Genomic DNA, 26,844 nt, shown 5'->3' on the forward strand with positions numbered 1-26,844 from the left:
TTAAGGTTATGAATACACTTTGATCCTCTGCTTTTAAACCAACAAGTGTTCAGGAAAAAAAATGATATTTGAGCATCTAAGATTCCAGTAGGTACCAGTTACTTTACAAATTAAGATTTGTTACGTACAAAACATACAAGAGCTAATAAAACATGTTTTGTTATAAATTGAAAAAAAAGATTATGGCAACTATTTTGAAATTGTTTTAAGTCAATTTTAATGCAAAAACATTTCATGTTCCAGCTTGACTATTTGCTTCTTTTAATAACTTCAATTCATTTGTAATAGTTTTTGTACTTTTAGCTGGACAAAAGAAACCTTGTGAATGTGTCACTTTGGGCTCTGGGAGGCATTTCTCACTATTTTCAGAATGCTTACCAATCAATCATCAATCAATCAATCGAGAAATAAATAGATGAATCCATAATGTAAATCATCACTATTTGCAATCACTAGTAGGCTATAAAAATAGTTAAAAAAATTAGCTCCACCTTAGCCAACTACAACAATAAAATCCTGCTTTTACTGCATGAGTAGTTATAATCTAATAATATAGTGTAGTAACAGTCACAGGGGCAATTTTTCTGCACTTCTGAGTGATTTTACTTTTAAAACACTCCATTTTCCTTAGCCTACATACTTTCACACAAGTAACATTTTTTTAATGCAGGACTTTTTTCTTGTAAGTAGCCTACGTATAGGCCTAGTAAGTATTTTTAAAATGTTATTTATTACAGTGTGTTAATACTCTTACTTTAAGGATCGACATACTTCCACCACTGCCATTTGTATACCACACACCATAAGTTTGCTTCAACCTAAACATGTGACTGGTGGTGAATTTAGTACACTTTAGACCTCTGGTAGAAACTACTTGGCACGGGTTTAATGAAAGGTGAAACTTGAAATAAGAGCCTGTTGTTGTAAATGAAAGTGGAGTAACGTTAAGGTTAGGTCCTGTGCTGGTGATGCTGAGTGACAGACAGGGGGGGAGAGAGAGAGATCCTCCACCGGAGCAGGAAGCTGCTGCTGGGACTGCCGAGAAGACAGAGGAGGGACAAAACAACGTCGACACCAGCGGCCAGGCATCGGGGCTCCACCATAATGTAGACCAAACGGAGCAAGAACAACCGTGAGCCACATCAACCCAACTATTAGCTAGATGTCCACGGTGCAGTGGTGAAGAACAAAAGGCAGAGAGTAATTTTTGCATGGTGATAATGAAGGAGCTGAAGGGCTGCGGTATGCGCTCCTCAGTGGGCTTTCTGTCCCGCAGAGAGCTGACTGGGCAGCCGCTCATGAAGGAGGAATTCCAGAGACGCAGGATGGCCGGGTGCACCAGCCTCTACAAGAAGGATATGCTCGGACACTTCGGCTGTGTCAACGCCATTGAGTTCTCCAACAACGGCGGAGAATGGCTCGTATCTGGTAAGTTGACAAATCCCTCTTCCCCCCCTGACTGAGACTGTTTTAATTTGTTGTAGCATGCTAACGCTAACTAGCCGGGCAGTCAGCTGAATCTCCCTCTGGGCTAGCCGATGCTAAGTTAGCCTAGCTAACCCTGCTAGCTCGCTTACGTCAAACCATACCAAACAGCCAGCAGCTCGGAGAGCAGCAGCAGCCCCGGACCAGTCCCATATGACAGTCCACAAGTTCATTACTATGGCCTCTAACTGCACGTTATTTCTCTATGATGGGTCTAATCATGTCTGAAACCACGAAGCTATTTAAGTCCTGAGAGGATTAAAAACCATCACCTGGCCTAGTATAACAACCTGAGGCTTTCCGTTTTTGGTCTTACTTTGCACAATAGAACTGCAGTTGTATAACTTCCTACATTTAAATAACGTTATATTAGCTGGGCTCCCCTTGACCAGGTAAGTGACATTGTTTAGATGCCCCTCATTAGCTCTGCCACCTTGATGCGAAAGAGCTTATTTGCAGACTATTGTGTAGGGCTGCAACTAACTAACTTAGATAAAACGATATTTTGATTCATAAATTATCATTTATTCTATTAAATGTCCATAAATGATGTGTGAAATGTGCATTTCACAGTTTTCCACAGTCAAATGGCATTTTTTCTCTGATCAACAGTCCTAAACCCAAAGATATGAAGTTAATACCAGTCTTGGAAGAAGTACTCACATCTTTTAGTAGTAAAAGTGGACATATCACTAGTAGAAATACTTTGAATGTACATTCAGTCATACATTCAAAATGTTCCTTAAGCAAAAGTACATATTCACATCCAACAGTTATTGATGCATTGGAGTGTTACATCTGGTAAAGGTGGACCTAATTTTAATTACTCATACTAACACTTTTATATACATATATTCATATATGTATATGTAAATAGTATATACATATATTTATTTATATATACTTATATAATGCTTGTGAATTATCTTGGATAAATAAAAACTTTATCCAAAGATGTAACACTATCCCAACTTAACCTTTTAATAATACATCATGATTTATTTGTTGTTTTGTAGTTTGTAATATTAATCTGAATCTGCAACTACTAACTAAAGTTATCAAATAAATGTGTTGCAGTAAAAAAGTAAAATATTTGCCTCCAAAATGGAGGGGATTAGAAGTATAAAGTAGCACAAAATGGAAATACTCAAGTAAAGTACAAGTACCTTTTTTTTTTTTAAATGGTCATCAATTACCAAAATAGTTGCTGATTAATTTTCTGTCGAGCCACTAAGTAATCAACCAATTGTAGCTCTAAATCTTTCCATTTTGTTGTGATTTACTGAAGAGTTTCACCTCTTCAGGTCTCTAAAAATTGATGGCAATCAATCTAATCTGAGAAGGGAACATCTGTCTTTGGTTGAACTGCTTGCAACTCTCGACAGGGGTGTTGTACCTTAATCTAAAAGTTTAGAATCAACCGCCATAGACCATAGACCTTTTTCACGGCAGACATGTTGACCTGCCATAGTAGGAAAAGCACAGGTGTATTCAAACCCATTAATGATGGCTGCATTCCACTTAGGAGAGGCCCTGGTATTGGGCATGCTAACTCACTAAAATAACTTACTGGGACACTTGATGGAATTGAGCCATCGTTAAGGTTATCAATTTCCTACTATGACAAGTCAAAATGTCTGCTGTGAAAAAAGTCTATAAAATGCATTTTTGTAAGTTGGTGTTGTGAATCCTTGTTGTCATGTCCTCAGGAGGAGATGACCGCCGGGTGCTCCTGTGGCACATGGAACAAGCCATCAGTGCTCGGTCCAAGCCTGTGAAACTGAAGGGCGAGCACCTGTCCAACATCTTCTGCCTGGCCTTTGACAGCACCAACAAAAAGGTCTTCTCTGGTGGTAAGAGAAAAGCAAACCTATCTCAGATCTCTTTCACAACAACAAGGTGTAGTCCTCATCCTTTGACCTGTGCCGGTGTTTTTGTGGCTTGTCACTGTGGGGGGGTAGATCTGATTAAATGAGAAAACGTCATTGCAATTTAGGATGCAGCAAAGTAACTAATTTAGAATGAAAAATCAAGGAGTGAAATACAAATCTTAAATTGCAAATGGGATCGAAAAAAAAAGAAACCATCTTAGTTTTTTACATCATCAAAAAGCAGAAGAATATATATATATATATATGTATATGTGTGTGTGTATATGTATAATATGTTTATTTGGTTTACAGTTGTCTATTTTTTTATTATTGTATTATCTTATGGGTATTATTTCATCTTGTCTTAATTCTTTGTCTAAGCAAAATATACTAAAAGTAAAAATACCCATTATGCAGAAAAAAAGTATATATATTTTTTTTATAAGTTATTGATGCATTGGAATGTAACAGTTGGTAAAGGTGGACCTAATTTTAATATACTAATACTTATATTAGTATATACTTATGTATGTTTGGTGTTTTGTTTCAAACTAAATAAAAAACTGTTAATCATAAAAAAAAGATGCTGAATTATGTTTTGGAGGCATGTGGTGAAGGCTTCTTACTGACCGCTGTCAAGCCGCCAAGCAAACAAGTCAAGAAGAAAGAACATTTATAATAGTGTAGTGTATCAAGACTGTGTTGATAGATAAATAGCTAACCACACAGTTTAAAACACGCTTGAAGGCCAAGCTAGTTTTGCATCTCCGCAGCGATGGAGGCTGAAGATGACAGCCGATCGTTGATCCTGTGCACCTGCATTCCTTCACTGTTTGTCCGTTTGCTGTTTTGCAGGAAATGACGAACAGGTGATTCTTCACGACGTGGAGAGGTGGGTCAAATAGAACAAACAATACTCATTACTGTAGCATCAAGTCATACTCTAAGATACTGTGTTCTAGGGCTGCACGATTATGGCCAAAATGATAATCACGATTATTTTGATCAATATTGAGATCACGATTAATTATCACGATTATTTGTTGATTTAACCAAAACAAATTTTATTGTCACATAGGCCAATTATAACTGCTTTTACATCCATATTGTGCTACATTCCTCCTTTATTGAAGGATACTGTGAAGGAGTGTGCCATTTCAGCTGTTGTGCGACCGCTTTCCATACATGCAGGTTTGCCGTATGGTATCTACCTGACGAAATAGCAACGCTGATTTCATTGGCTCATTACACTGCCACTTACATGTCTGCGTTACGATGCTACGAAACCCACGTAAGGGGCAACATTAACATTGCTGCATGTCGCGCTAGTAAACACTAATAACACGTTACACAGCAGGTAGCGTTAGCCGACCGTTAGCTACAGTAAACACTAAAAACACGTTACACAGCAGGTAGCGTTAGCCCACCGTTAGCTACAGTAAACACTAATAACACGTTACACAGCAGGTAGCGTTAGCCTACTGTTAGCCACAGTAGTAACTGGATTAAACACAGCTAAAAAGCTGACAGCTATACGGTGTAGTGTGAATGTATTTCCAACAACGGGACGTCCAACAGTCTGCTGCTAAAGCTATGAGCTAACAGACACAATCTGCCACTATAGTCACTGCTGTTGTCTGAAAAATAAAACATACGGGACATAATGTTGCGTTTACTGGTAAACTGGTAAACATTGTGACCGGCTTATAATGACCGACTGCTACCTGTTGTGGAATTTTCCTCCCGTTACTACCATTGACATATATACAAGGTTACTCCTCTGTCCTCTGTGACGGTCCACATCTAGAAACTAAGCTGCGCGGTGCAGGGAACAACTCTGATTGGTTCACAGAGGCACCTAATCAGAGAGTGGTTTATGGAGCGCTAGAGTGGCTTTGCAAAAACTTTGATAATGAGCGTTCTATGACGCATTTTAAATATCGCTCGATCACGCAAATTTGATCGTGGGAAGCCAAAATCGTGATCGTGATTAAAATTCGATTAATTGTGCAGCCCTACTGTGTTCACACTCATTACCAATTCACATTGTTGTTCCAACAGAAGGGAAACTCTGAATGTGTTCCTGCATATCGACGCCGTGTACAGCTTGTCTGTCAGCCCGGTCAATGACAACGTGTTTGCCAGCTCATCTGATGATGGACGCGTTCTTATCTGGGACACCCGTGAACCGCCAAGTGCAGGTAAGCGGAGGAGGCATATATGTTCCTGTAACAAACGCCGAGTGTGTAAGGTTAGCCAATTTTACATGAAAACTACCCTGTACAGTGGTCTAAGGTTGCTCTCCCATCTGAGCAGTTTGTAGGGACGAGACTGGGGGGGGATTGATTGGAATTATTCTTTTTTTTTTTTTATTCAGGAATTTAACTGTCATGTCTGCTCTTTAACATCAGCAACAGCCAATCCAATCACTCCTTCTTGTGGCTGCCTGCACTTAACATTAATTATTTTTATTCAGAAACTCAACTGTGTTGTCTTGTAAACCCGAAAAATACAAATAAAAAATCATTAAAATCATGAACTCAAGTGACTACTCGAGAGTATGCTCTTGAGAATTTTCGGGACAATTAGGCCAGGATTCGGGATTCGGGACAACTGCTTGGATTTCGGGACTGTGCTGAATTTTTCGGGACGTCTGGTCACCCCAGCAGTTTGGTCCATTTGAACCGAACCTGGAGCTTTTTGTAGGATAGATAGTCCAGTAGGGCTGTCCTCGACTAATGAAATTCTTAGTCACTAACACTTATACGATTTTGTCGACTAATCGATTAGTTGATTTAATTGACAGAGCTGTGCGCTTGAGAGGTGGTTAAGACTAGAAAAGCACAATATAAATGTAGTTAATTAACCATCTGTAAAACTGAGTTTCTCCATAATTAATTCTGCAAAAGCACCACTCTAAATCTATGTGCTCATGAGTTTCTTGGAAATGAGTAATTAAGCATGAATAAGCATAAAAAATGACTTAATCGACTAAAGAAATCTTAGTCGACTAAGACCAAAACGACCGATTAGTTGATTAATCGACTAAGAGGTGGCAGCCATATAGTCCAGTTTGTTTGGGGTGGTGTTTTCACATTCAAACTCAAACCCAAATACAGGAAGTGAACCAAAAAAATTGTGCATTTACTACCTGCGATTTCAACCCTGCACCCATTTACTGAGCTCTATGTGAATTAAGGGCTGATAACGTTCCGAACCATAACCTATTAGGACCATACATTGCTCGTTGTCTGTGTGACAACACATGATAATCTCTCTCCCATTAGCGATAATAAGGTTGTGGTGATAAGATTGTAATTAACACATTGCATTTTAAAAGTCTGTTGCAGTGAAAAGAGTGTATAGTATCTCATGACGGGACTTAGTGAGACTTGTTGATAACTTTAAAAATGCAGTGGATCATCTTGCATGACGTCCACATCCTTCTATTTTTGAAGCCTTCCTTGTGACCAAGTTGGCCTAATAATACATTTAGCAGTAATCCGTATTCCATGTCTGCCAGCAGGCTTTGTATGTCATTCTGTTACGCCACTCGCAGTTTGAAAAGGTGAAAGTTACACACAAATGTTTCCCGCTTGTTTGTTAGTCGAGCTGTCTCTTTAAATATAATGCCGTCAACCTGCCAGCTGTCATGATCTGGAATAGTGGTCGTGTCATTTGACTTGTCTATGTGTTCTTCTTTTATGCTGTGTGTTGTATTGCTGTAGTTTATCTAATGTTTTAACCCATCAACCTGTTGGGGACTGCAGATGGAAATTAGCTTGCATGGCTGAATCTGGCACATTTACATGTTGGACTTTGTGCTCATGTTGATCAATGTGCGTTGTATCTTTTTAAATAAAGAAAAGAAAAAAAAAAAAAAAAAAAAAAAAAATCTATAAGTTTATATTTAAGTATAAACAAGACTAAGCGTCCATGCTAGCTGCTCTGTTCGTCTGGACTTAGGCACAGTGGTGCTTTGATCTAATGTTAATGTCAACATGCTAACATGCTCACAATGACCACTCTTAACATACTGATGATAGGCAGCTATGTACCATCTTAGTTTAGTGTGTTTGCATGTTTACATTTGCTAATGAGCACTACAAATAAAGAACAGTACAGCTAAGGCTGATGGGAATGTCATCAGTTTTGTCATTAGATCAGTGGTAAACAAACTTTTTCTGCAGGGCCTCGCTTTTGTAGATACGAATATTTTCAAGAGATAGATTCATAGATATTATTGCTTTAGTTTTCATATTTGTGTTTCATATTTGCCATCCAAATAGATTTATATAATAATATAAATCATTCTAATATTGTGTTAATGTTCATATTACTGTTTATTGTGTCAGAGAGAGAGAGATCTGATCTGCCACTGGTGGTTGAGGTTAAGGGCCTTGCTCAAGGGCACCTCAGTGGTGGTACTGAGGGAGGGACAAGCACTGCTCTTTCACTTTCCCCACCCAGATTTTATCCTGTCGCTGTGGGGATTGAACCGACGACCCCCCCATCACAAGCGCGCTTCTTTAACCTTTAGGCCACCACTGCTTTGTTTACCCAGCAGTCCATTCACAAACTTGTCCATGCTTTGCTAGCAGTGCAGCAGAACCATGCATCATTTGTTTTTTTTATATATATTTAGCTTCGCTGTGTGCTGAGTGTGGACACCCTACTCTATATGTAAAGTGAATTGTAAGTAGTTGTCAAGATATTTAGCTCAAAACAACAGATGTGAACGTCATGGTGGTGCTAGTTGAAAAGTCAGGGGATCGCCTCGACACCATGAATGTCAGTACAACGTTTAGTGCCAAGGTGTTATAGATATTTCAGTCTGAACCAAAGCGGTGGGCCGACAGACCGATACTATCAGTGTTAAAGTGTCAATAATCTTGTAATCATAATTCATTTAAACACCTCCTCTCTTCCTGTAGAGCCATTCTGCCTGGCCAGCTACCCCTCGGCCTTCCACAGTGTGATGTTTAACCCTGTGGAGCCCAGGCTGATCGCCACAGCCAACTCCAAGGAGGGAGTTGGATTATGGGACATCCGCAAGCCGCGCAGGTTAGACAATTTTCCTTTCACCTTCTAAAGTTTCTATCTCTCAACCCAGTTTTCAAGAGGAGATTAAACCCTATTGTTACTCTTTGGGGAAATTAACATTTAGTGCAGCATCACTGAAAAATATTGCAAATAAAGCACAGTGGAGGTGATGGAAAAAAAGACCCACGTTATAATCATTCATGTTAGTAAAACGGACAAAGCATTTTAAAGTAGTAAAATAACGAAAACCAATTGTGAGGTTGAATAAATGCATGCCGCCGACAAAATCTTCACATTGGAAGTTTGTATTACTGTATGTGTTGCATGTGTTCATGTACATTGTTACTTAGATGTCATGTGTGACCAAGGTTTTATTAAATCCATTCTACTGACTATTTTAATGGTCATTTAAAAATGTGTCGTCATTCATTTAGATTTTGGACAGTCAGTCTATGAGTTGTTTGTATTCGACAGAGTCCACCAGGTGGCACTGTTGTCTTACTGTTAAACTTATCACCACTGGTCCTCTGTGTGAGGCCAACCTTCTCACTGCAGAAACCCAAATGTTTGTTGAAAACAACTCGGGCTGAGTGTGTGTCTACACATCCTCAGGTTTGGTTAGGTTTCGGTTACTCGTACACAAAAGGCGACCCGTCCAGTAAAAGTAAGCACTGAGTCATTTCTCTTCCTCCACTGTTGGCTCTGTGTCTCTGCAGTGTGGGCATGTTTACAGTTAGAAATTCCCTCATCTCACTATTCAGTTTAAAAATAGCTTATTTATTTTAGGCTGTTGCATTTTAATTAACCCTTGTGTTGTCTTCCCGTCGACTACACCGCTTTTTGTCATTCTGGGTCAAAATAAAAAAAATTAAAAAAATGTATTATTATGTTTTGGTCGTCTTTTGACACTTTTGGGGCTTTTTGACGTTTTGAAGCTTTTATTTCCCAAGTTTTTTTGTCACTTTTTCTGATGTCTTTGTCAATTTTAGTTTATTTATTTACGTTTTTGTTGTTTTTTAATCAAGTTTTTGTCACTTTTTCTGACTTTTTTTTTTCCAAGTTTGTCTCTTTTTCTGATGTCTCTGTTGATTTATTTTTGAAGTTATTCTAAAAAACAAGGACAACTTGCACATTTTTTTGAAGCATTTTTGGCACTTTTTTCAACCTTCCATCAATTCTTTTTTCAAATGCTATAAAATCTAATAAAAAAACCCAACTAATTAATTGAAAATACTGAACTGATCTTTTATTTTACTCTAAAAAACGTTGTTATGCAACCATCCACGTTATTTTTTTGGGACAATTTGTTAAAAGAAAACTACATTTTTGATATAGAGACTTTTTGAAAATGGGTCAAATTTGACCCAAGGACAACAGGAGGGTTAAGTATTGACAAGTCTCTCTCTGCTAAAATTGGAATACCAATACCCCAGAAATCATGTTTTCCAACCCTATCCGGTGTGTGATTACTTTATATAATATGGGGGGCCGAAACAAGACCGGCCAAAGAAAAGTAGATGTCTATTCAAAACTTCGAGAAAATCGAGAATTATGGTACATACAAGTTTTACCTGATAACTCTACTGTTTGCCTTCCTTCCATCCTCTCAGCTCATTGCTGCGTTATGGAGGCAGCATGTCCCTGCAGAGCGCCATGAGCGTTCGCTTCAACAGCACGGGCACCCAGCTGCTGGCACTGCGCCGCCGCCTGCCGCCCGTCCTCTACGAGCTGCACTCCCGCCTGCCCAGCTTCCAGTTCGACAACCAGGGCTACTTCAACTCCTGCACCATGAAAAGCTGCTGCTTCGCCGGGGACAAAGATCAGGTGGGTCATCGCATCGTACCAATCCTGACCTAAAGCTGTCATCATTACAGGTAGAGATTATAGGAACTTGGTTAGTCTATCTATTAATCGGGATATCTCTGTGCGCGTGTCCCCACACATGCGCAGTACAGCAGCGAGGGTTGGGAGTTGCTGCATCCCTAGAACTAGAAGACTCATTGATTGCGGTTCCCCCGGTTAACGGTGTCATATATGCCAAAAAGTGGTCATCCGACAAAAACTGATTGCTGTGTACCCTACAGGCAAATACAATCGTACACAGACACATGTTAGATTAATGACAGGGCTCTTGGGCTTTCCATCGCACTGTTTTGTTGCCGGCAGTTGCATACATTTCTCCGGCCGATCGGCACGCGGTTAGATAAAGTTAGATAAAGTTGTGGGAAAAAAGATACTGGGAACCAAGCAATCGGCCCTTTCTGAACAGGCACACGCTCCAAACGGGCATTAGTTTAGCATTAGTAAAGTAAAATGATATGCAGTATACGGTTGTACAAAATCTTAGCAGTAACAGCAAAAAGAAAAAAGAGGCAAATAATTTGAAGGCATCTATTTCCAATTCTAGTCAGTAAACCAATGTATGCAAACAACCATACACCTACATGTACACCTACAGGTTCTGTGATTTCGCTGTAGTTTGGGAAATCAGGAAGCTGCAGCAGTCACGTTGTGGACAGTGTTGCCAACTTGGCGACTTTTTTTGCTAAATTTAGCGACTTTTCAGACCCTCTTAGCGACTTTTAAATATATTCAAATATATTCCCATTGTAATTCATTCCCATGCATGCAGTCCACATACTCGGTTAGACACTAAACAGCGCTGACATCTCCCAACGGAGTAGTCGAGTCTCAAATACTACTTAAGCATTAAACCGATAAAATGTGCGATTAATCATGCGTTAACTAGGACACTCTTGCGATTTGAAAGGTTTAATCGCCAGCCCTAATAAATATAGATATACTGTATTTCTGAAATTTTCCCATTTCATGCACATGTGCAGCCATAAAAGCAATGTCTTGCATGTAAATATATTGCTCTCAAGAGTGTTATTTTGCTCCTGATTTGAAGAAAGGAAACAGTGGAGACATTGTTTTATCTGACATGGTTGCTTAAAATCTAAGGAGAATATTGGAAACATGTGGGACGAATCGAAATAAAAATAGAAAGTATGAGTTCCTTGTGTGAGATTAGGACTTTTCTTAGAGTTGGAGGAACACTAGAAGCTGCTGTATCAGCCAATGGCCTCCCGTTGGTCCTCCTCAGACATGACCTCAGCCTGCAGCCATGTTTATTATGTTAACATTATGCTCTGGTGTCAGTGGAGCTCCTGGAGACTTAAAAAGTTTAAAGGTTGCAAAATCAGGTAGAAACTGAATAAGAAGGTTGCTGATTTTGAATCTGCTCACCTATTGCCACACTTTTGAGACCACTGATTTCTGATTTGATCAGATGCGATTTTGTGTTTTAAGTGTAGTAATACCATTCCACAAGGTTTACATTTCATATCCTATAAAAAAGAAATACTGATGTATAGGGCTGCAACTAATGATTATTTTCATTATTGATTAATCTGCTGATTATTTTCTAGATTAATCGATTAATAGTTTGGTCCTTTAAATTGTTAGAAAATAATGTAAGATTTCTATCCCAGTATCTCAAAGTCCAAAGGGATGTCTTCTCCATATTTGAAAAGCTGAAACAGCATTTTCTGTCATTTTGCATGAAAAATGAGTTCAACGATTAATCGATTATTTTTCTGCCGATCGACTAATCGATTAGTCAACTAATCGTTGCAGCTCGAATGATGTAGTATCCCTCACGCCCTGTGTATGTGGCTCTCAGTACACATATACTGTTAAAGGCCCAAGCAGCAGCTCAGGTTTTGATCATATACAGTAAATGACTAATTATTATTATTATTATAATAATATGTATACATAATATATCGGGGCTAATTAGGGCTGGGCAGTCGATATATGAGGCTTACATTTTGGATATCGTAATATGATATGACATAATTGTTGTCTTTTCCTGGTTTTGAAGGCTGCATTACAGTAGAGTGATGTCATTTTCTGAACTTACCAGACTGTTGTAACTGTTCTGTTGTTTGCCTTTACACACGTAGTCATTGTATCCACATTACTGATGATTATTTATCAAAAATCTCATTGTGTAAATATTTTGTTAAAGCACCAATAGTCAACACTACAATATTGCCGCAACATCGATATGGATGTATTTGTTGAAAAATATTGTGATATTTGATTATTTCCATGTAGCCTAGCTCTTTAGGAACGTGCATAGACTTGCGTACTCGTCGATACCAATACCAGCATTTTAGGCAGTATCACAGGCATTTCTGAAACCGGTATCAGAACAACACTAACAGTTATTGGGATCATTTGGATTTGATAACGACAGTCAATCAATAGTACAACATGCTAATATGGGTGCTGAATCCTTGAAGACGTATAAAAAAAATGATCCGTTGGACAGATCATCCAAAGTACACTGTAACATCCTTTGAAAGTCATGTTTTTGCTGACCGCCAGTGGTTTAACTTCTCACCGTGCTGCAGTGATAAGCATAAGTGAATACACCCATGCTAAAGTTGACTAAAAAGAGGAATAAAAAAAAATCCTCTTTTGGAAATTGATTGATTGAGGCAGGCAGATTTAAATTTTGAAAGGCCAGTTATTTCATGGATCCAGGATGCATCCTGATAAAGTTCCCTTGGCCTTTGGAATTAAAATATCCCCACATCATCACAAGCCCTTCACCATACCTACAGATTGGCATGGGGTACTTTCCATAAAATCATCTCTCAATGCAAATCAAAACCGGCTATTAGGCTAACTGAAATAAAACCATGCCGATCTGCCTGCCTCTATGGGAATTTAACATAGGGGTGTACTTACTTATACCCTCTGTATTTTAAGAAAGAACATTTATTTATTTACGATACATTATTCATACACAAAGAAAATTGGTGTCCTTAAAGTTCGTATTTTTCCTCATTTTTTTTAATTAAGGCATTAAGATCAATTTCCAAAAGAGGATTTTTTTTTTGTCAACTTTAGCATGGGTGTATTCACTTATGCTTAGCACTGTAGAGTAGTGTACTCCGTGATATGTCGGTAGACTGTGACATCACTTGTAGTTGTTAAAGATGCAACAGAGCACATTTCTGACCACATCCAACCGTGATGCTGGGTGTGCTCAGAGGTGCAACAGACTTAAAACTCTTAATCAGAGAGGCCAGTGAACCACTGCTTTTCAGCCTGGTATTACTAGTATTAATAACCACTTCTTTTTTTTTTTATTCTCATTATAGACTAAAAGCTGCAGTGAAACAATTTGAACCACTAGGGGCCAGAAAACTCCAATGCCTTGTAGAGTTTAGCCATACATGGCCATATGTATATGACCATACAAACCATACAGTATATACTGTTACATGATATAAATCTGTCAACCAGAGATATTGCTCTATTGTCTATAGCAGTGTTTCTCAAATGGGAGTTCTGCAGGGGGTATGTGCGATTTTTAATTTTAAAACTATCAGTCATGCATAATTCCTAAAATAATTAAACACCGTAATAATGAATCAATTTAGTGATTCTTAACATTTGAAATGTAGCATTTGAGTGTTTTTCAGTTATAATGTTGTTTAGTAAATCAGACACTTATGCAGAGCTCAATTGTGCCTCTTTATAAAGGCATTTTATTCTACCAAAACTGTTTTGTTCTGCACAGGGGGTACTTGGATGAAAAAATATACATAAATGACAAATATTTGAAAACAGTTTGAGAAATACTGCTCTAAACCATGGTATTTCTTTGATATATCTGGTTGTATTGGACCATTGTGGCTAATATTGTAAGTCAATGATCATTGATCAGGAGGACTGTTTTGTGGCAATACTGAATTTTCTTTCTGATTGTTGCACCATATTTGATTTGAGTTTGATTTTTCAGAAGATGTACTAAAAAATGTACTTATGCAGTGACAATCTGAGTCATATCACCCCCTTCTACTGCGTGTGAACTTATGGGCTAAGTGGTATTTTGGAGTGTTGTGAGAGCCACTGGGAGCCGTACTTTCAGTGTGAGATGAAAACTGGAGAATTTCTTAAACCAAAAAGTAAACATAGAAGCTTTATGGCAAATATTTCATGGAGAGTAAACAACGGATGTGTATGTTAGTAAGTACAGCAAAGTTTAGAGGAAAAGAGAAGAGGTGGGAAAGGAAACTATAACATGTGAGCAGATGATTTTGCTTAAATGAGAGCTTTATCCCCTGATTGCTCTCACGGCACAAACAGTTTTCAGAAACTTCCTCATGTAGACCCAGAACCACAGACGGCAGAGGATTTTCTCAGAATGATGTGAAAGCAGAGGTGCAGGGTGACTACTAACCACACAAAAATGATGGAAAGGAAAGAGGCGGGGGGAGTTATGGGTGTGACATTCCTGCTTGACGTGTCCTCTGGGAACTGGAGGCTGAGCACACAGGTGTTGTGTTCAGAGTGTGTTCATGTGCCCTGGAGCTACAGTTCTCTGAGTTCCAACTAGAAGGGTACTCAGAGAGTGCATATCTCCGCCAAAACCGTGCCCTATCTCCAAAACGTAATGGGTTCTTCCTTGGCCCATGCTACACCCTTCCACTAAGTTTCATGGAAATAATATGATTTTTTGTCACTGCAGAGCATTTTATGTTGGTTCCTTTTTTTTATAATAGATAGACATCTAAAAGAAATGTTATTTTACACAAAAAAGTAATAGTCACTCAAGCAAGTCCTTGAAAATACAGAATCATTGGCAGATAAAAAGGCAGAAAAATAATTCACAACTTGACAGACTGTCAGAAATCCAGCAGCACGGGACAAAGCCTAAAATCAAATGTAAATAATTCCACAATAATGTGCCTCCAGATGGTAAAACAAAGCTAGACAGACACTTCAATTGAATAGAAATGTGCTAGAAGAAAGGAGGAAAGAAAGGTGGAAAATATTTTTAAGAAGGATGTCATTCTGGTGTGGATGCTTACGAAGTCAGTTTGCTTTTGCTATGGTTATAACATTAGCTGTGATTGAGACTGGCTGGCCACTCCAGAGCACATATGGTAGTAACACCGGCCAAGACAGCGTTGTACAGCCGGACACTCCTGCCAGGATTTGAACCTGGCACTTCAGATATTAGTCAGTGCAGAAAAGTCAGCTTCTAGCCCTTCTTTCTCTATGTCGCATTAAGGTGGATGGATGGATGGATGAATGGATGCATGTATGCATGCATGTAAACCGAGCCTATCCCCCCACTCTGGCTCAGTCCAAACTTACCTGAAGCGACAGCTTTAAGTGGAACCATCTGTTTACAAAGTCTCAGAACAGTTCAGACGAGGAGCAGGAGCCGTGTTGGGGTCAGACTGTCATCACATGTCAAGAGCGTGTTTGATCCACATTATAAGACCAAGCGCTGCGATAAGATCCAGTGCTTTTGGGCTGGATATTATTAAGTCCCCCAGGGTGTGTGTGTGTGTGTGTGTGTGTGTGTGTGTGTGTGTGTGTGTGTGTGTGTGTGTGTGTGTGTGTGTGTGTGTGTGTGTGTGTGTGTGTGTGTGTGTGTGTGTGTGTGTGTGTGTGTGTGTGTGTGTGTGTGTGTGTGTGTGTGTGTGTGTGTGTGTGTGTGTGCGAGCTCTAAACATTTATTTTTTTCACCCTTCAGTACATCTTGTCTGGGTCCGACGACTTCAATCTCTACATGTGGAAAATCCCAAAGGACCCAGAAGAAGGTGAGTTACTTATTCTGACTTCATATTTATTAGGGCTGGGACAATTTGCTTTGTTCCCGATTCGATTCTTTCACGATACATGGCATTTGTGCTGTGATTTCATGTATTGTGATTCGATAGTCTTGCGTATTGCAATTTTCTTTTCCTTGATTTCTAAAAACGAATTGTTTTCTAAAAAGAATGCACATCACATGTCATTTATTTCATTTGTAAAGAAGTAACATAACATGGATTTTCTGCTTTCGCTCGGTTTTGCTGGAAACGGATATGATGTAGCTTCAGCGGTACCCTATAAACTGAAAATATTTAGGGGAATCATTGGTTTAAAAAACAAAAAAATCAAAAATATCGATTCTGGGGAAAAGAATTGATTAAAAAAATGGTCGCAAAAAAAGAAAATCACCACGACTCATCACGTCCCATGGTGAGATTGTTAATTTTCTTCTGTCTACTCTGCTAAATAGTTTTTCTGTTGGGTTGTTTAAGTGGACACTGTTTATCAGAGAGAGTTTTCAGGACTAAGTTTTGGTGACTGCTGCAAGGTTAAAGATTTCCGTGGCGTCAGGGTAGGCAAAACAAACATGATTGGCCTCCAGTCGCTGTAGGTTTCAGCCCCAGAAAGAATGGTGGACGTGTCTGCTCTTTGCCAGTGAGCCTCAGCCCAGACTGTGGCTTGCCCTCTCAGTTCATATGGTCACAATATACTTTCCAGCCTTGAGTAACTATCGGATATCCTATATCAACAGTTTGTCTCTTTTTGTCTTAGGTCGGTTTGAGTTCTTACTCGTATCGAAGTGCATCAACTTTTCTTGAGTTTGAATGTTTTCACCAGTCCAAACTAACTAAAAAACAGCAAATGTAAAAGCTGAAAAGTTCAAGAAAATAACTGCTCCACATGCAGTAGGGTTACAATAAATACGCCTCAAATCAAATTAGTTTGGGAAGAAAATCCCAAAAATGAAACAATCCAAGAATGTGGTCGTTTGTAGCTCTGACACATTTTTGGATTTTTTTTTTATTTCCCCCGGAGTTACTCACGCTGAAAATATGTGCACTGGGCCTATTTGGTGTCTGACTAATAGCATATTCTGAGGAAGACATTACTGCCATATTTCACAGTCTGTATTTTTGTTCTGAAGAGGGCTGGTTGGGTTTGTTTTGAATGAATCCTTGACGCTGACTTGTATATCTGTGACTCTGAGCTCATGTGTTGTGTCTGCTAGTACCACTTTAAACAAACTCCCATCGTGCGCTTTCTTCTAGGAGGAGCCAGTCGCGTGGTAAACGGGGCTTTCATGGTCCTCAAGGGTCACCGCTCCATAGTGAACCAGGTTCGCTTCAACCCTCACACCTACATGATCTGCTCTTCCGGCGTGGAGAAAGTCATCAAGGTTGGTCAATGAATATCGCTGCTGTGTTTTGAAGAAAGAAGGCGCAGGCCATGGTCACATTTGCTGTCTTTTTTTTTTTTTTACATGAAAAAGTTGACTAGGGCGCTTTTGTATTTTTAAAAAACAAGAAAGAAAGCTGGCAGCGTTTTGGTTCCAAAAAGCAGCCGAGAGCGTCCTTGGTTGCTATTCCTTTAGTATCCAAGAGTGCTATGTGGAGCGGTGCTAGATGAAACAAATGGGTCGAGCGATCTAGAGAATGAACAGAGAGAGAGAGGGAGCGGTGCTACTACTGACTCTAGATAAAACAACCGTCACTCCCTGTGCTCCGACACCAGCACAAGTCTATCTATCGGCACTTTCTCCATTATTTTTCATGTTGTTATGGAAACGACGAGTCTCGCTTGTCATTGGTCAGCTGTCAAAAAAAGGCTCTCTGAGCTGCAGAAAAAGAAAACGTCAGCAGTGGGCGTTTATCAAATCTGAAAGATTAAGGGTCTGGTAATGAAAATGGCCCAACTGGAGGGGCGGTACCAAGCATGCATTTCAAAATCTCACTACACACGATTGGATAACACTATGACCAATCACTACGACCAATCACAACAATACACGGGGTGACGTATCCAGAGTGTACCCTAACTGGTAGATTAAAGTCTTAGCTACCAGCGGAGCTAACTGGTATATTAAACTCTTAGCTACCAGAGGAGCTAACTGGTATATTAAACTCTTAGCTACCAGAGGAGCTAACTGGTATATTAAACTCTTAGCTACCAGCGGAGCTAACTGGTAGATTAAAGTCTTGGCTACCAGAGGAGCTAACTGGTAGATTAAACTCTTGGCTACCAGTGGAGCTAACTGGTAGATTAAACTCTTAGCTACCAGCGGAGCTAACTGGTAGATTAAACTCTTAGCTACCAGCGGAGCTAACTGGTAGATTAAACTCTTGGCTACCAGAGGAGCTAACTGGTAGATTAAACTCTTGGCTACCAGAGGAGCTAACTGGTAGATTAAACTCTTAGCTACCAGCAGAGCTAACTGGTATATTAAACTCTTAGCTACCAGAGGAGCTAACTGGTAGATTAAACTCTTGGCTACCAGCGGAGCTAACTGGTAGATTAAACTCTTGCCGTATCCGGTCGGCAAAACAGCCAAAACGTCCTTCTCGCAAAGGAACGGTTTGAGCGCCGTCTTCTGTTCCTCTTTTAGATAAAAAAACTAAATCTAACTCGTTCAGTGTAGCGTCCAAAGCAGTTTCAAACGACTGGTGTTCATCCGTAGCCATCTTGCAATGTTTACTAATGACTTCGACGTCGCAATGCTGTTGTCATCTGTTAAGCTCGCCTCTGGCCCGCCTATATCAGATGTGATTGGTGAGCTCGGCTACAAGGGCATAGTTAATGAGCATCATTACTCAATGCCAGAGTGACTCGGTGAGCAAATTCAAAACTCTGGATTTCCAGGGTATCAGGATGATGCAATGGTTGGAGAAATTGTTCTCTAACACTGGATGCGTCACGCGAGCGTGTTTGCTGCGTGGCGTGTCCGTTCATATTTCGGCTCCCATGTTAACAGGCTAGAGCTTATACACTGCCTTATACAGACGCACGTCTCAAGCGTGGCTCGAGCCGCGCCGAAAACGCGTGCATGCTAGAAATAGAACCGGCACCTATTTTTCACGCAACACGCAAGCAGGCAAAATAGAATAGGAAAAGATGTTTATATGTCATTTAGACACAAATACATATTATTAAATGATGATTTAATAATAATGTTGATGTTTGAAAATGTCTAGGTTTTGATATAAATGCAGATATAAATGTAATTTTAAAAAAAAAAATCGATTTTCTAGTATTAAACCTGTCAATACAGAACAAAATATTCTGTAGCCTATTTTAGCGTCAATACTGCCGACGTTGTCTTTTTTGTAATCAGATCAGTATATATTTATGTTTTAACATGGTATTTCATTTTATCAATGGGAAACATATGTGTGAAGACAAGGCTAGCAGCAGCAGAACCGTGTGAGACACGTTTCTGGTGTGCAAAGACATAGAAAAATCCACGCAGCTGACACGCAACAGAAACGCCACGCTCACGCCACGCAGGCAGTGTGTAGCCGGCCTAAATTTGAGTCGGTGTCCTTGGATGTTCAGACAGTAGACGTGCCCTTAAGTGAGACATTGATCTCCAATGACACGACGCAGTAACTGCCTGAGCTCTTCCCTCTGTGAAGCGGGGAATGAAAATGGATGGATTTCCCCCTTTAATTAACTGTCGTCAGTAACAGATGACGTTGGGCAGTGTTCAAAAAACTGGGTCATGGGATGGGAAGACATGAATGGTTCCACAGATAACAGTATTCCTAGATAAGAGAATGAGTATATCAAGTGTTACTGCCAACGCTTTCACTCTAGTTTAACCTTGATTAGGCTGCAACATCAGTTTTATATTTTGTAGTTCAAATACACAACAGTACGATTTTGTTGGAATAACAGTAGCACACAGCAGCTGCATGTGCTGTATTTCTGAGTCACTGTTTTGTCCCGGTGCTGACCTTTTATGAATAAACCAAGCGGCATTTGAAGATGGCTGAATGGCTCACTGACTTTTGACTGACTCAGTTAAAACCAGTCAGTTATTTTTCCGTTCATAGAAAGACAACACATTAAGGGCCCTATTTTATTTAAATTGACAACTGCGTCGGTCTTAAACTAGCAAAGACAGTCTTGTGTCAGGCTTTGCGCTGCGCTGGGTGCAAGATAGGGCCCTTAAGATGTAACCATACACTCAGCTCCCGATTCAATATGATTGACGATTTTTTTTATGGTCACAATACAAATTTCTCACCATTTTTCTTTTTAAACAGAATGCGCTGCAGACAAATGACTGAAAAACATTCCTTTTATTTATATAAACTGTGCAAAACAACAAAATGTGTCCGCCTATCAAAGTGCAACTGAAATTGTATTTTGTCCTAAATAACAAAAATGAAAAAGAAATAAATAATAATAATTTGATTTTCAAAACAAATCCTACATCAAAATAACTAAACGACTAGAAATAAAAATCTCTTCAAATAAATAAACTAAGAAGACGCAGTGATCTCTGAAGTCAAACAAGTGAAATCTAAAGTAGATTACGTCCCAGGTCGTTTGAAAATGGCATCGCGATTAATTAAAAAAAAGAATTATGTCAACTGCTTGTAATCTTTACACATTTATATTGTTTTTTTAATTCACAATGCACTGTTGCACCCCGAGAACACATGTTGTTTTGTTATCCTTTGCAGGATCCATCAGTGAGCAGCCCACTCCCCTACATTGTGTGTGTGTGTGTGTAAATGTTGAATTAGTTCCTTCAGTTCCTTCAGTTCCTTAAGTTTTGTAGCTGAAAGTAAGTGCAAGTAATAAAATAAGAACACCTTAACATGATTAACAACTCGCCACACCTAACACGATACGTCCCACAGGCTAGATGGGCGTCCTGTCCCGTTGATATCGTGGTTTATGTCTGTGCAAATATATATTTTGTCACATGAAGTTGCATTTGACAGTAAGCAATTGGATTGCCAATTTGTCCCAAAATACAGTCAAATCTTTGGTAGTTAAAGTTTAATTAGAGGTGTCTAAAATGCTTCCTCATTCTCTCTCGGGCTTAATTTGATTAGACTTACTCGTCCGACTGAGACCTTTATCGGGTTGAGGTTTTCAGAAAATGTTATTTCCTACTCCGATTATTAAAATCCATATAGTACAAGGAGAAACCGTTCACACGCAAAGCATTCCTTCCTCTTTGTCAGTACAGTAACACAATCGCTCTGTTTTGTACATTTTACTGTACAGAGTGAAAGGTGATACAGGTCCAGGTGTTCTGTAAAAAGAGGCTATAAATAACTGGAAATCTGTCAAAACTGACCTTGGACTCTCCACTTCACCCCGGACCTTCCACCAGGCCCGTGTTTCGGCTGCGCCGCGGTTTTGTTGTGTCCTCCGCCATGCGCCATACCACACCGGGAGCGTCTTGCCTGCCCGACTCGCAGATTTTATTGTCTCTATAAGTACTTTACAGAACAATCACGTGTTTATTAAGCTAGTATCTACCTTCCACTCCAAGCACTCCTGCAGTTAAACTCCATGCATGCCTTCTCTTTTCTGGCATGGTCCTTTTATAAAAAGGATCTGTAGACTGGGTAAACCCAGCCCGATCTGCCGGCGATTTGATTTCTCCCTGCAGCTCAGGCTGGAAACCTGTCCGTTTATCTATCCTGCTTCCGTTACAAATACTAGTAACAGTGATTTATAAAGTTCTATTGTATAGCGGTCAATTATCTGTTCAAAAACTTTTCTATGTAAAATTTTCTATTAAAGAAAAGTAAAAATAAATATTTGTTTGTGCTGTAAAAGTGGTTAGGAAAAAAATGAAATTTGAATCGGCGAAAATCGGTATTGGCAGCTCAAACTCCATGAAAAATTTGAATCGGCCTAGAAAATTGCAATCTGTGCATCTCTAGCGGGGACCAATCACAGCCTGGCTTATCCACCTGGCGCGCTATTTGCGGGTTTAACACGACGACGATAGAGAAGCGACGGCAAGCAGCTTTTTGTTTACGTTCAACAATGGCGGCCACCGAAGCTATCAAAGGCAAGTTTTCTCTGAAAACGGAACAGAAACTTGCCCTGGAACAATTCCTACAAAAGAAGGGTGTGTTTGCGTTACTGCCGACCGGCTTTGGTAAAAGCCTAATTTACCAGCTAGCCCCGCTGGTGGCCAAAAGAACGGAGCTCAGCTCAAACCCCGTTGTTGTGGTCTGATTGGTTGAAGGACTAGGATCTGTGGTGGCCTATTATGTTTTTCCACCACCGAGATGGGTGGGGGGGGTTGTGTGTGTCTTTAGGTAAATTGACTGGACATGTGAATATAGGCCTGCTGCATATCTTTACCATACCGCTTCTATAGGGGTCACTTTTTCTCCATTCATTTTTTTTAATTCTGCCTTCTTATCTGTAGGGCTGCCACCTCTTAGTCGATTAGTCGACTAAGAGGTCGTTTTGGTCTTAGTCGACTAGACTAGTCGACTAAGTCGAGATTTCTTTAGTCGATTAGTCATTTTTTATGCTTATTCATGCTTAATTACTTATTTCCAAGAAACTTCTGAGCACATTTATGGTAAACACAAGATTTAAAGAGGTGCTTTTGCAGGATTAATTGTGGAGAAACTCAGTTTTACAGATGGTTAATTAACTACATTTATATTGTGCTTTTCTAGTCTTAACCACCTCTCAAAGCGCACAGCTCTGTCAATTAAATCAACCAATCGATTAGTCGACAAAATCCTATAAGTGTTAGTCGACTAAGAATTTCTTTAGTCGAGGACAGCCCTACTTATATGTCCAACTTTAAATAATTTTTCTTTGTCTCCATCCTCTCCCTTTAACATCCTCTCTGTCCACTCCTCCTCCCCATCTGTCTCTCCGTCCGTCTCAGGTGTGGAGTCCCTACCAGCAGCCCGAGAGTCTCGGCGACCTGGAGGGCCGCGTGGAGGACAAGTCGCGCAGCCTCTACACCCACGAGGAGTACATCAGCCTGGTGCTGAACAGCGGCAGCGGGCTGTCCCACGACTACGTCAGCCAGTCCATCCAGGAGGACCCGCGCATGATGGCGTTCTTCGACTCGCTGGTGCGCCGAGAGATCGAAGGCTGGAGCTCCGACTCCGACAGCGACCTGAGCGAGGAGGCCATCATGCAGCTCCACGCCCGGGGACGCCGCGCCACCCGGGCCACGCCCGCGCCTCCGGCCGCCGTCCCCGCAGCCGCTCCCCACAGCGACTCGGACAACTCGTCGTCGTCCTCCCTGGCCGGACCCGGCGCCTCCGGAGGGGAGGAGCGAGCCGCGGAGGAGCGGCCGAGGAGACGGAGCAGGCGCCAGCGGCATCAGTCGGGCTTCCTCGTCAACGAGGACTCGGACTCCAGCGAGTTTTGGCTGGACCCCATGCCCCGGCCGCGCTCCCCGAGCCCCAGGGACAACTCCACGCTGTCCAGCCCCCCGTCTTCTCCTTCGCTGCCCGCCGGAGCCTCCAGCTCCTCCACTTCCACGTCCAGCTCCAGCAGCGACGACGAGGAGCGGCGCAGCGCGGTGAGGCGGCGCAACGTCACGCGGCGCCGGCGCACGCACGTGGTCTCCAGAGCCGGGGACCGACCCGAGTCCGCGCAGACTCTGTTCTCGGCCGTCGACTCCTGCAGTTACCCATCGATATCGATCGAGGACCTGACGTCATCGTCCGGCGAGGCGCAAAACTCCCTCCAAATCAAGCCCGGCGGCGTCAAAGACGAGGACAAATGTCTGAGCCCTTCGGACTTTGTCTGTCTGAGTCCAGTCATGTCCTCCGAGAGCCAAGGGAGCGACAAGACGGAGCTGGAAAGACACCCGGCCGCGTCTCAGCGCTCGCCGGACGGCCGCAGGACTGAAGAGAGCGCCGCTCTGGACAACTCTGACAGCGGCGAGGCTTGCAGCGGCGAGGCGGCTTTAGACGGTAACTCCCCGAGCCGGCGGAGCCCCGGGGTGAACGGGCGACACCGGACCGTAGCGCCTCACGTGAGAGAGAACCTCCACGTCTCCTCAGAATCCGAGGAAGAGCCCGGCGTCACACCCGAGGACACCCGGCCGCAGAGGGAGAAAGGCCCGGCACAGAGCGCTCTGAAGCGGACTCACGTGGGATCGGAGGAGGGCGAGTCAGGCTCCTCTCCCTCAGAGAAGAAGCTAAAAACATAACGACAACTCCGTCTCACCTCGGGAAAGAAATCGTTTGTTAACCGACTTAATTTAGGAAGTGGGTTTTCTATGGATTTCTACAACTCGGCTTTTTCATTTTGCGTCTTGTAGTCGCGTGGCACGCCACGTGAACTCCTGCTGATTACGAGCACAAGGCGTTAAGGAACTTTAAAAAAAGAAAAAGAAAGTGCTGTTAATTTTTGTTGTTTACGAACAAATGAATTGGACAATGTCATCCTTTTTTTTTTGGTCAAACCAGGGATGACAATAAAAGATGTAAAATATAAAACACGAGTTAAATATTGTTGATAGCTAATGGCGTTTTTGAAGTGAAGCGCATTTCTTTTCCTGCGGCATCAGTGTTTGTTTCTCATGCTCTGGTTGGGGCTGGTTGAGGGCTCCACCCAGGATTTGAGACCCCTCCAACCATAGCAAAAGAAGAATGTCTTATGGAGGACAAAAGCTTTGCAGCATTTTAGTTTTTTTTCTTCTTCATTTCTACGGTTTCATACTGAGCGTAAATCTTATTGGGCTTATTTTCTTTTCTTTTTTTAAAGTGATTCTTGGTTGAGACTGCTTCAGGGTGTCTGAAGAATTGACTGTGTCTGTGTGAAATCTTAAGGAGCAGCAGTTGTTTTGGCTGTGCATTTGAAAATGATGCTTTCAGTGTCTCCAGCAATTGTTTTTTTTTGTCCCATTATCCAGCCCCCTGGGTACCATTACAAGCCAGCGCTCGCTTTTGTTTTCTTGCAATTAAAGAATAATTTGTTCTCCAGTGATAACACCACAGCTTCTTCCTAAGGCTTTGCTGATTCACAACACAGTCTGAAATATTGACTTTGTCTGACACGCGTCTGTCTGAAATGAGGGGGAATTAGTTATGTTGCTGTATATCTGAGTCCTTAAAACTACTTTTCGCCAACAGTTACCATGGCAACACAGCTTCAGCTCTCCCTGTGAAAGAAACCTGTTCAGGTGGTTGTGACCTTCAGTAACCAACGCTGGCCAGAATAGAATATTTGATTGACTCGACTGAAAGCTAATCTTTGTTTTCATTAAGAGAATAGTTAAATCAGTTATTACTATAGCAGGCTGCCACTCTGAATAAAACCCATTCACTGAGAATTAAAATGATGATTCAGATATCACAAAATAGTTCATTTCCACCTCTGGAAAAAAAAAAAAAAAAATACTTTTTGTTTGGAACATTTAGTGCCAAAGTTCGGGGCCACTGTAAAATATGTATTTAAAGCAGATTACAAAACAAGCTCACCACAATGTCCATTTAGTAGAGGTTTCATCTCCATCTTTCTGAGCACTCTGAGGGCATCTGTTCTATATTGGCTTAAAGGTTGAGATTGAAAGTTCATGCTTGACTTGGAAACTAGGGGTGGGAAAAATAATCGAGTCTTAGATGCATCGCGATTCTCTCTAGAACGATTCGATGCTCGATTCTGATACGTTAATAACCAAAAAGTTACTGTCTCCAGACAAGTAGAAATCAGAAAACGGAGTGACTGAAAGAGGATGGGATAATGGACAACAACTTAGAGTTTAGGCAAGAGTGCAGAAAAAAACACACAAAAATGGCCACATTTTGTAATAAGACATACATAAAATAATTAGGCAAAGCACACATAGGCTGTTCATCTACTTTATCCCATTACATCTGACCATATCATGTTTCATGTTCTAAGAAGCCACTGATCCACCTTTAAACCTTAAAAAAAGCCTCTGACATGTTACTGTTACATTACTGGGGGAGAAGGGGACGTTCACAAGCAGGTTTAAGGCTTAAGCATGGAATGACTACAAAAGAAAAACCTCAGTAGACAGAATATTTCATTAAAACTTGTGCGTGACAAGTTTTAATGAAATATTATATATGTCCAATATATGTCCAAATCTAAGCTTTGTATAGCTGCTTTGTCTAGGAAGGGATTAGCAAACTCTGAGTAGCAAACTCAGATTTGTGTATATTTTTAAAAATCACGCTTTGGGAATGTACATAAAAAAAAAATGGTTGCATCTATAATCGGTTTAGAATCGAATCATTGGCCTCTGAATCAGAATCGTGAGGTGCCCACAGACTCCCACCCCTATTGGAAACACGACCCAAAACAGTGTCACCACAAGGAAATGGAAGTTTAAGCATCTACAATAATCTACGAAACTGGACAAACTCCATCTGCTCAGTGATGTAATCCAAACCTCCAGAACTAAATGGACCTTGTTTTGTTAACTACTATTTCCAAGTCCCCCAATGCACCCCCCGCCCCTCTGAAATTTCTGATCCAAAAATGAATTTGGATTTTGTAATTTTTCATGCATTCAACTGATCAATTATATTTTCTGTAAAAATAATTTAGCAACATAAATGAATGCTACATGCTGTTTGAAAACCTCTCAACACAGTCAGACATATTATTTTGATGAATAAATTGTCAATCCCTTATCTATTTATTTTTGCCAGCTTAAAAGTAGCCAAAATTAATAAAAATAAATAAATAAAATATATATATATATATATATATATATATATATATATATATATATATATATATATATATATATATATTTTACTCAATGATCTTTAAATATAAAAATACTGAAATTGACTTGTGAGCAATTTTTTATTCCCAGAACTGGGAA

General features: G+C 40.6%; 1 protein-coding gene across 1 annotated transcript; it reads left to right on the plus strand.

Moving 5' to 3' along the window:
* Positions 1-817: 817 nt before the first annotated feature.
* On the plus strand, positions 818-26,103 carry dcaf5 (ddb1 and cul4 associated factor 5). The gene is made up of 9 exons (XM_028565309.1): positions 818-1,428; positions 3,195-3,338; positions 4,212-4,248; positions 5,418-5,557; positions 8,291-8,420; positions 10,010-10,223; positions 15,967-16,033; positions 17,297-17,424; positions 22,909-26,103. The coding sequence occupies exons 1-9, from the start codon at positions 1,212-1,214 to the stop codon at positions 24,190-24,192; spliced, it is 2,361 nt and encodes a 786-aa protein (XP_028421110.1). The 5' UTR covers positions 818-1,211; the 3' UTR covers positions 24,193-26,103.
* The last annotated feature ends 741 nt before the right edge of the window (positions 26,104-26,844 follow it).

Source organism: Perca flavescens, chromosome 20 (genome assembly GCF_004354835.1).
Source record: "Perca flavescens isolate YP-PL-M2 chromosome 20, PFLA_1.0, whole genome shotgun sequence".
NCBI classification, from domain to species: domain Eukaryota; kingdom Metazoa; phylum Chordata; class Actinopteri; order Perciformes; family Percidae; genus Perca; species Perca flavescens.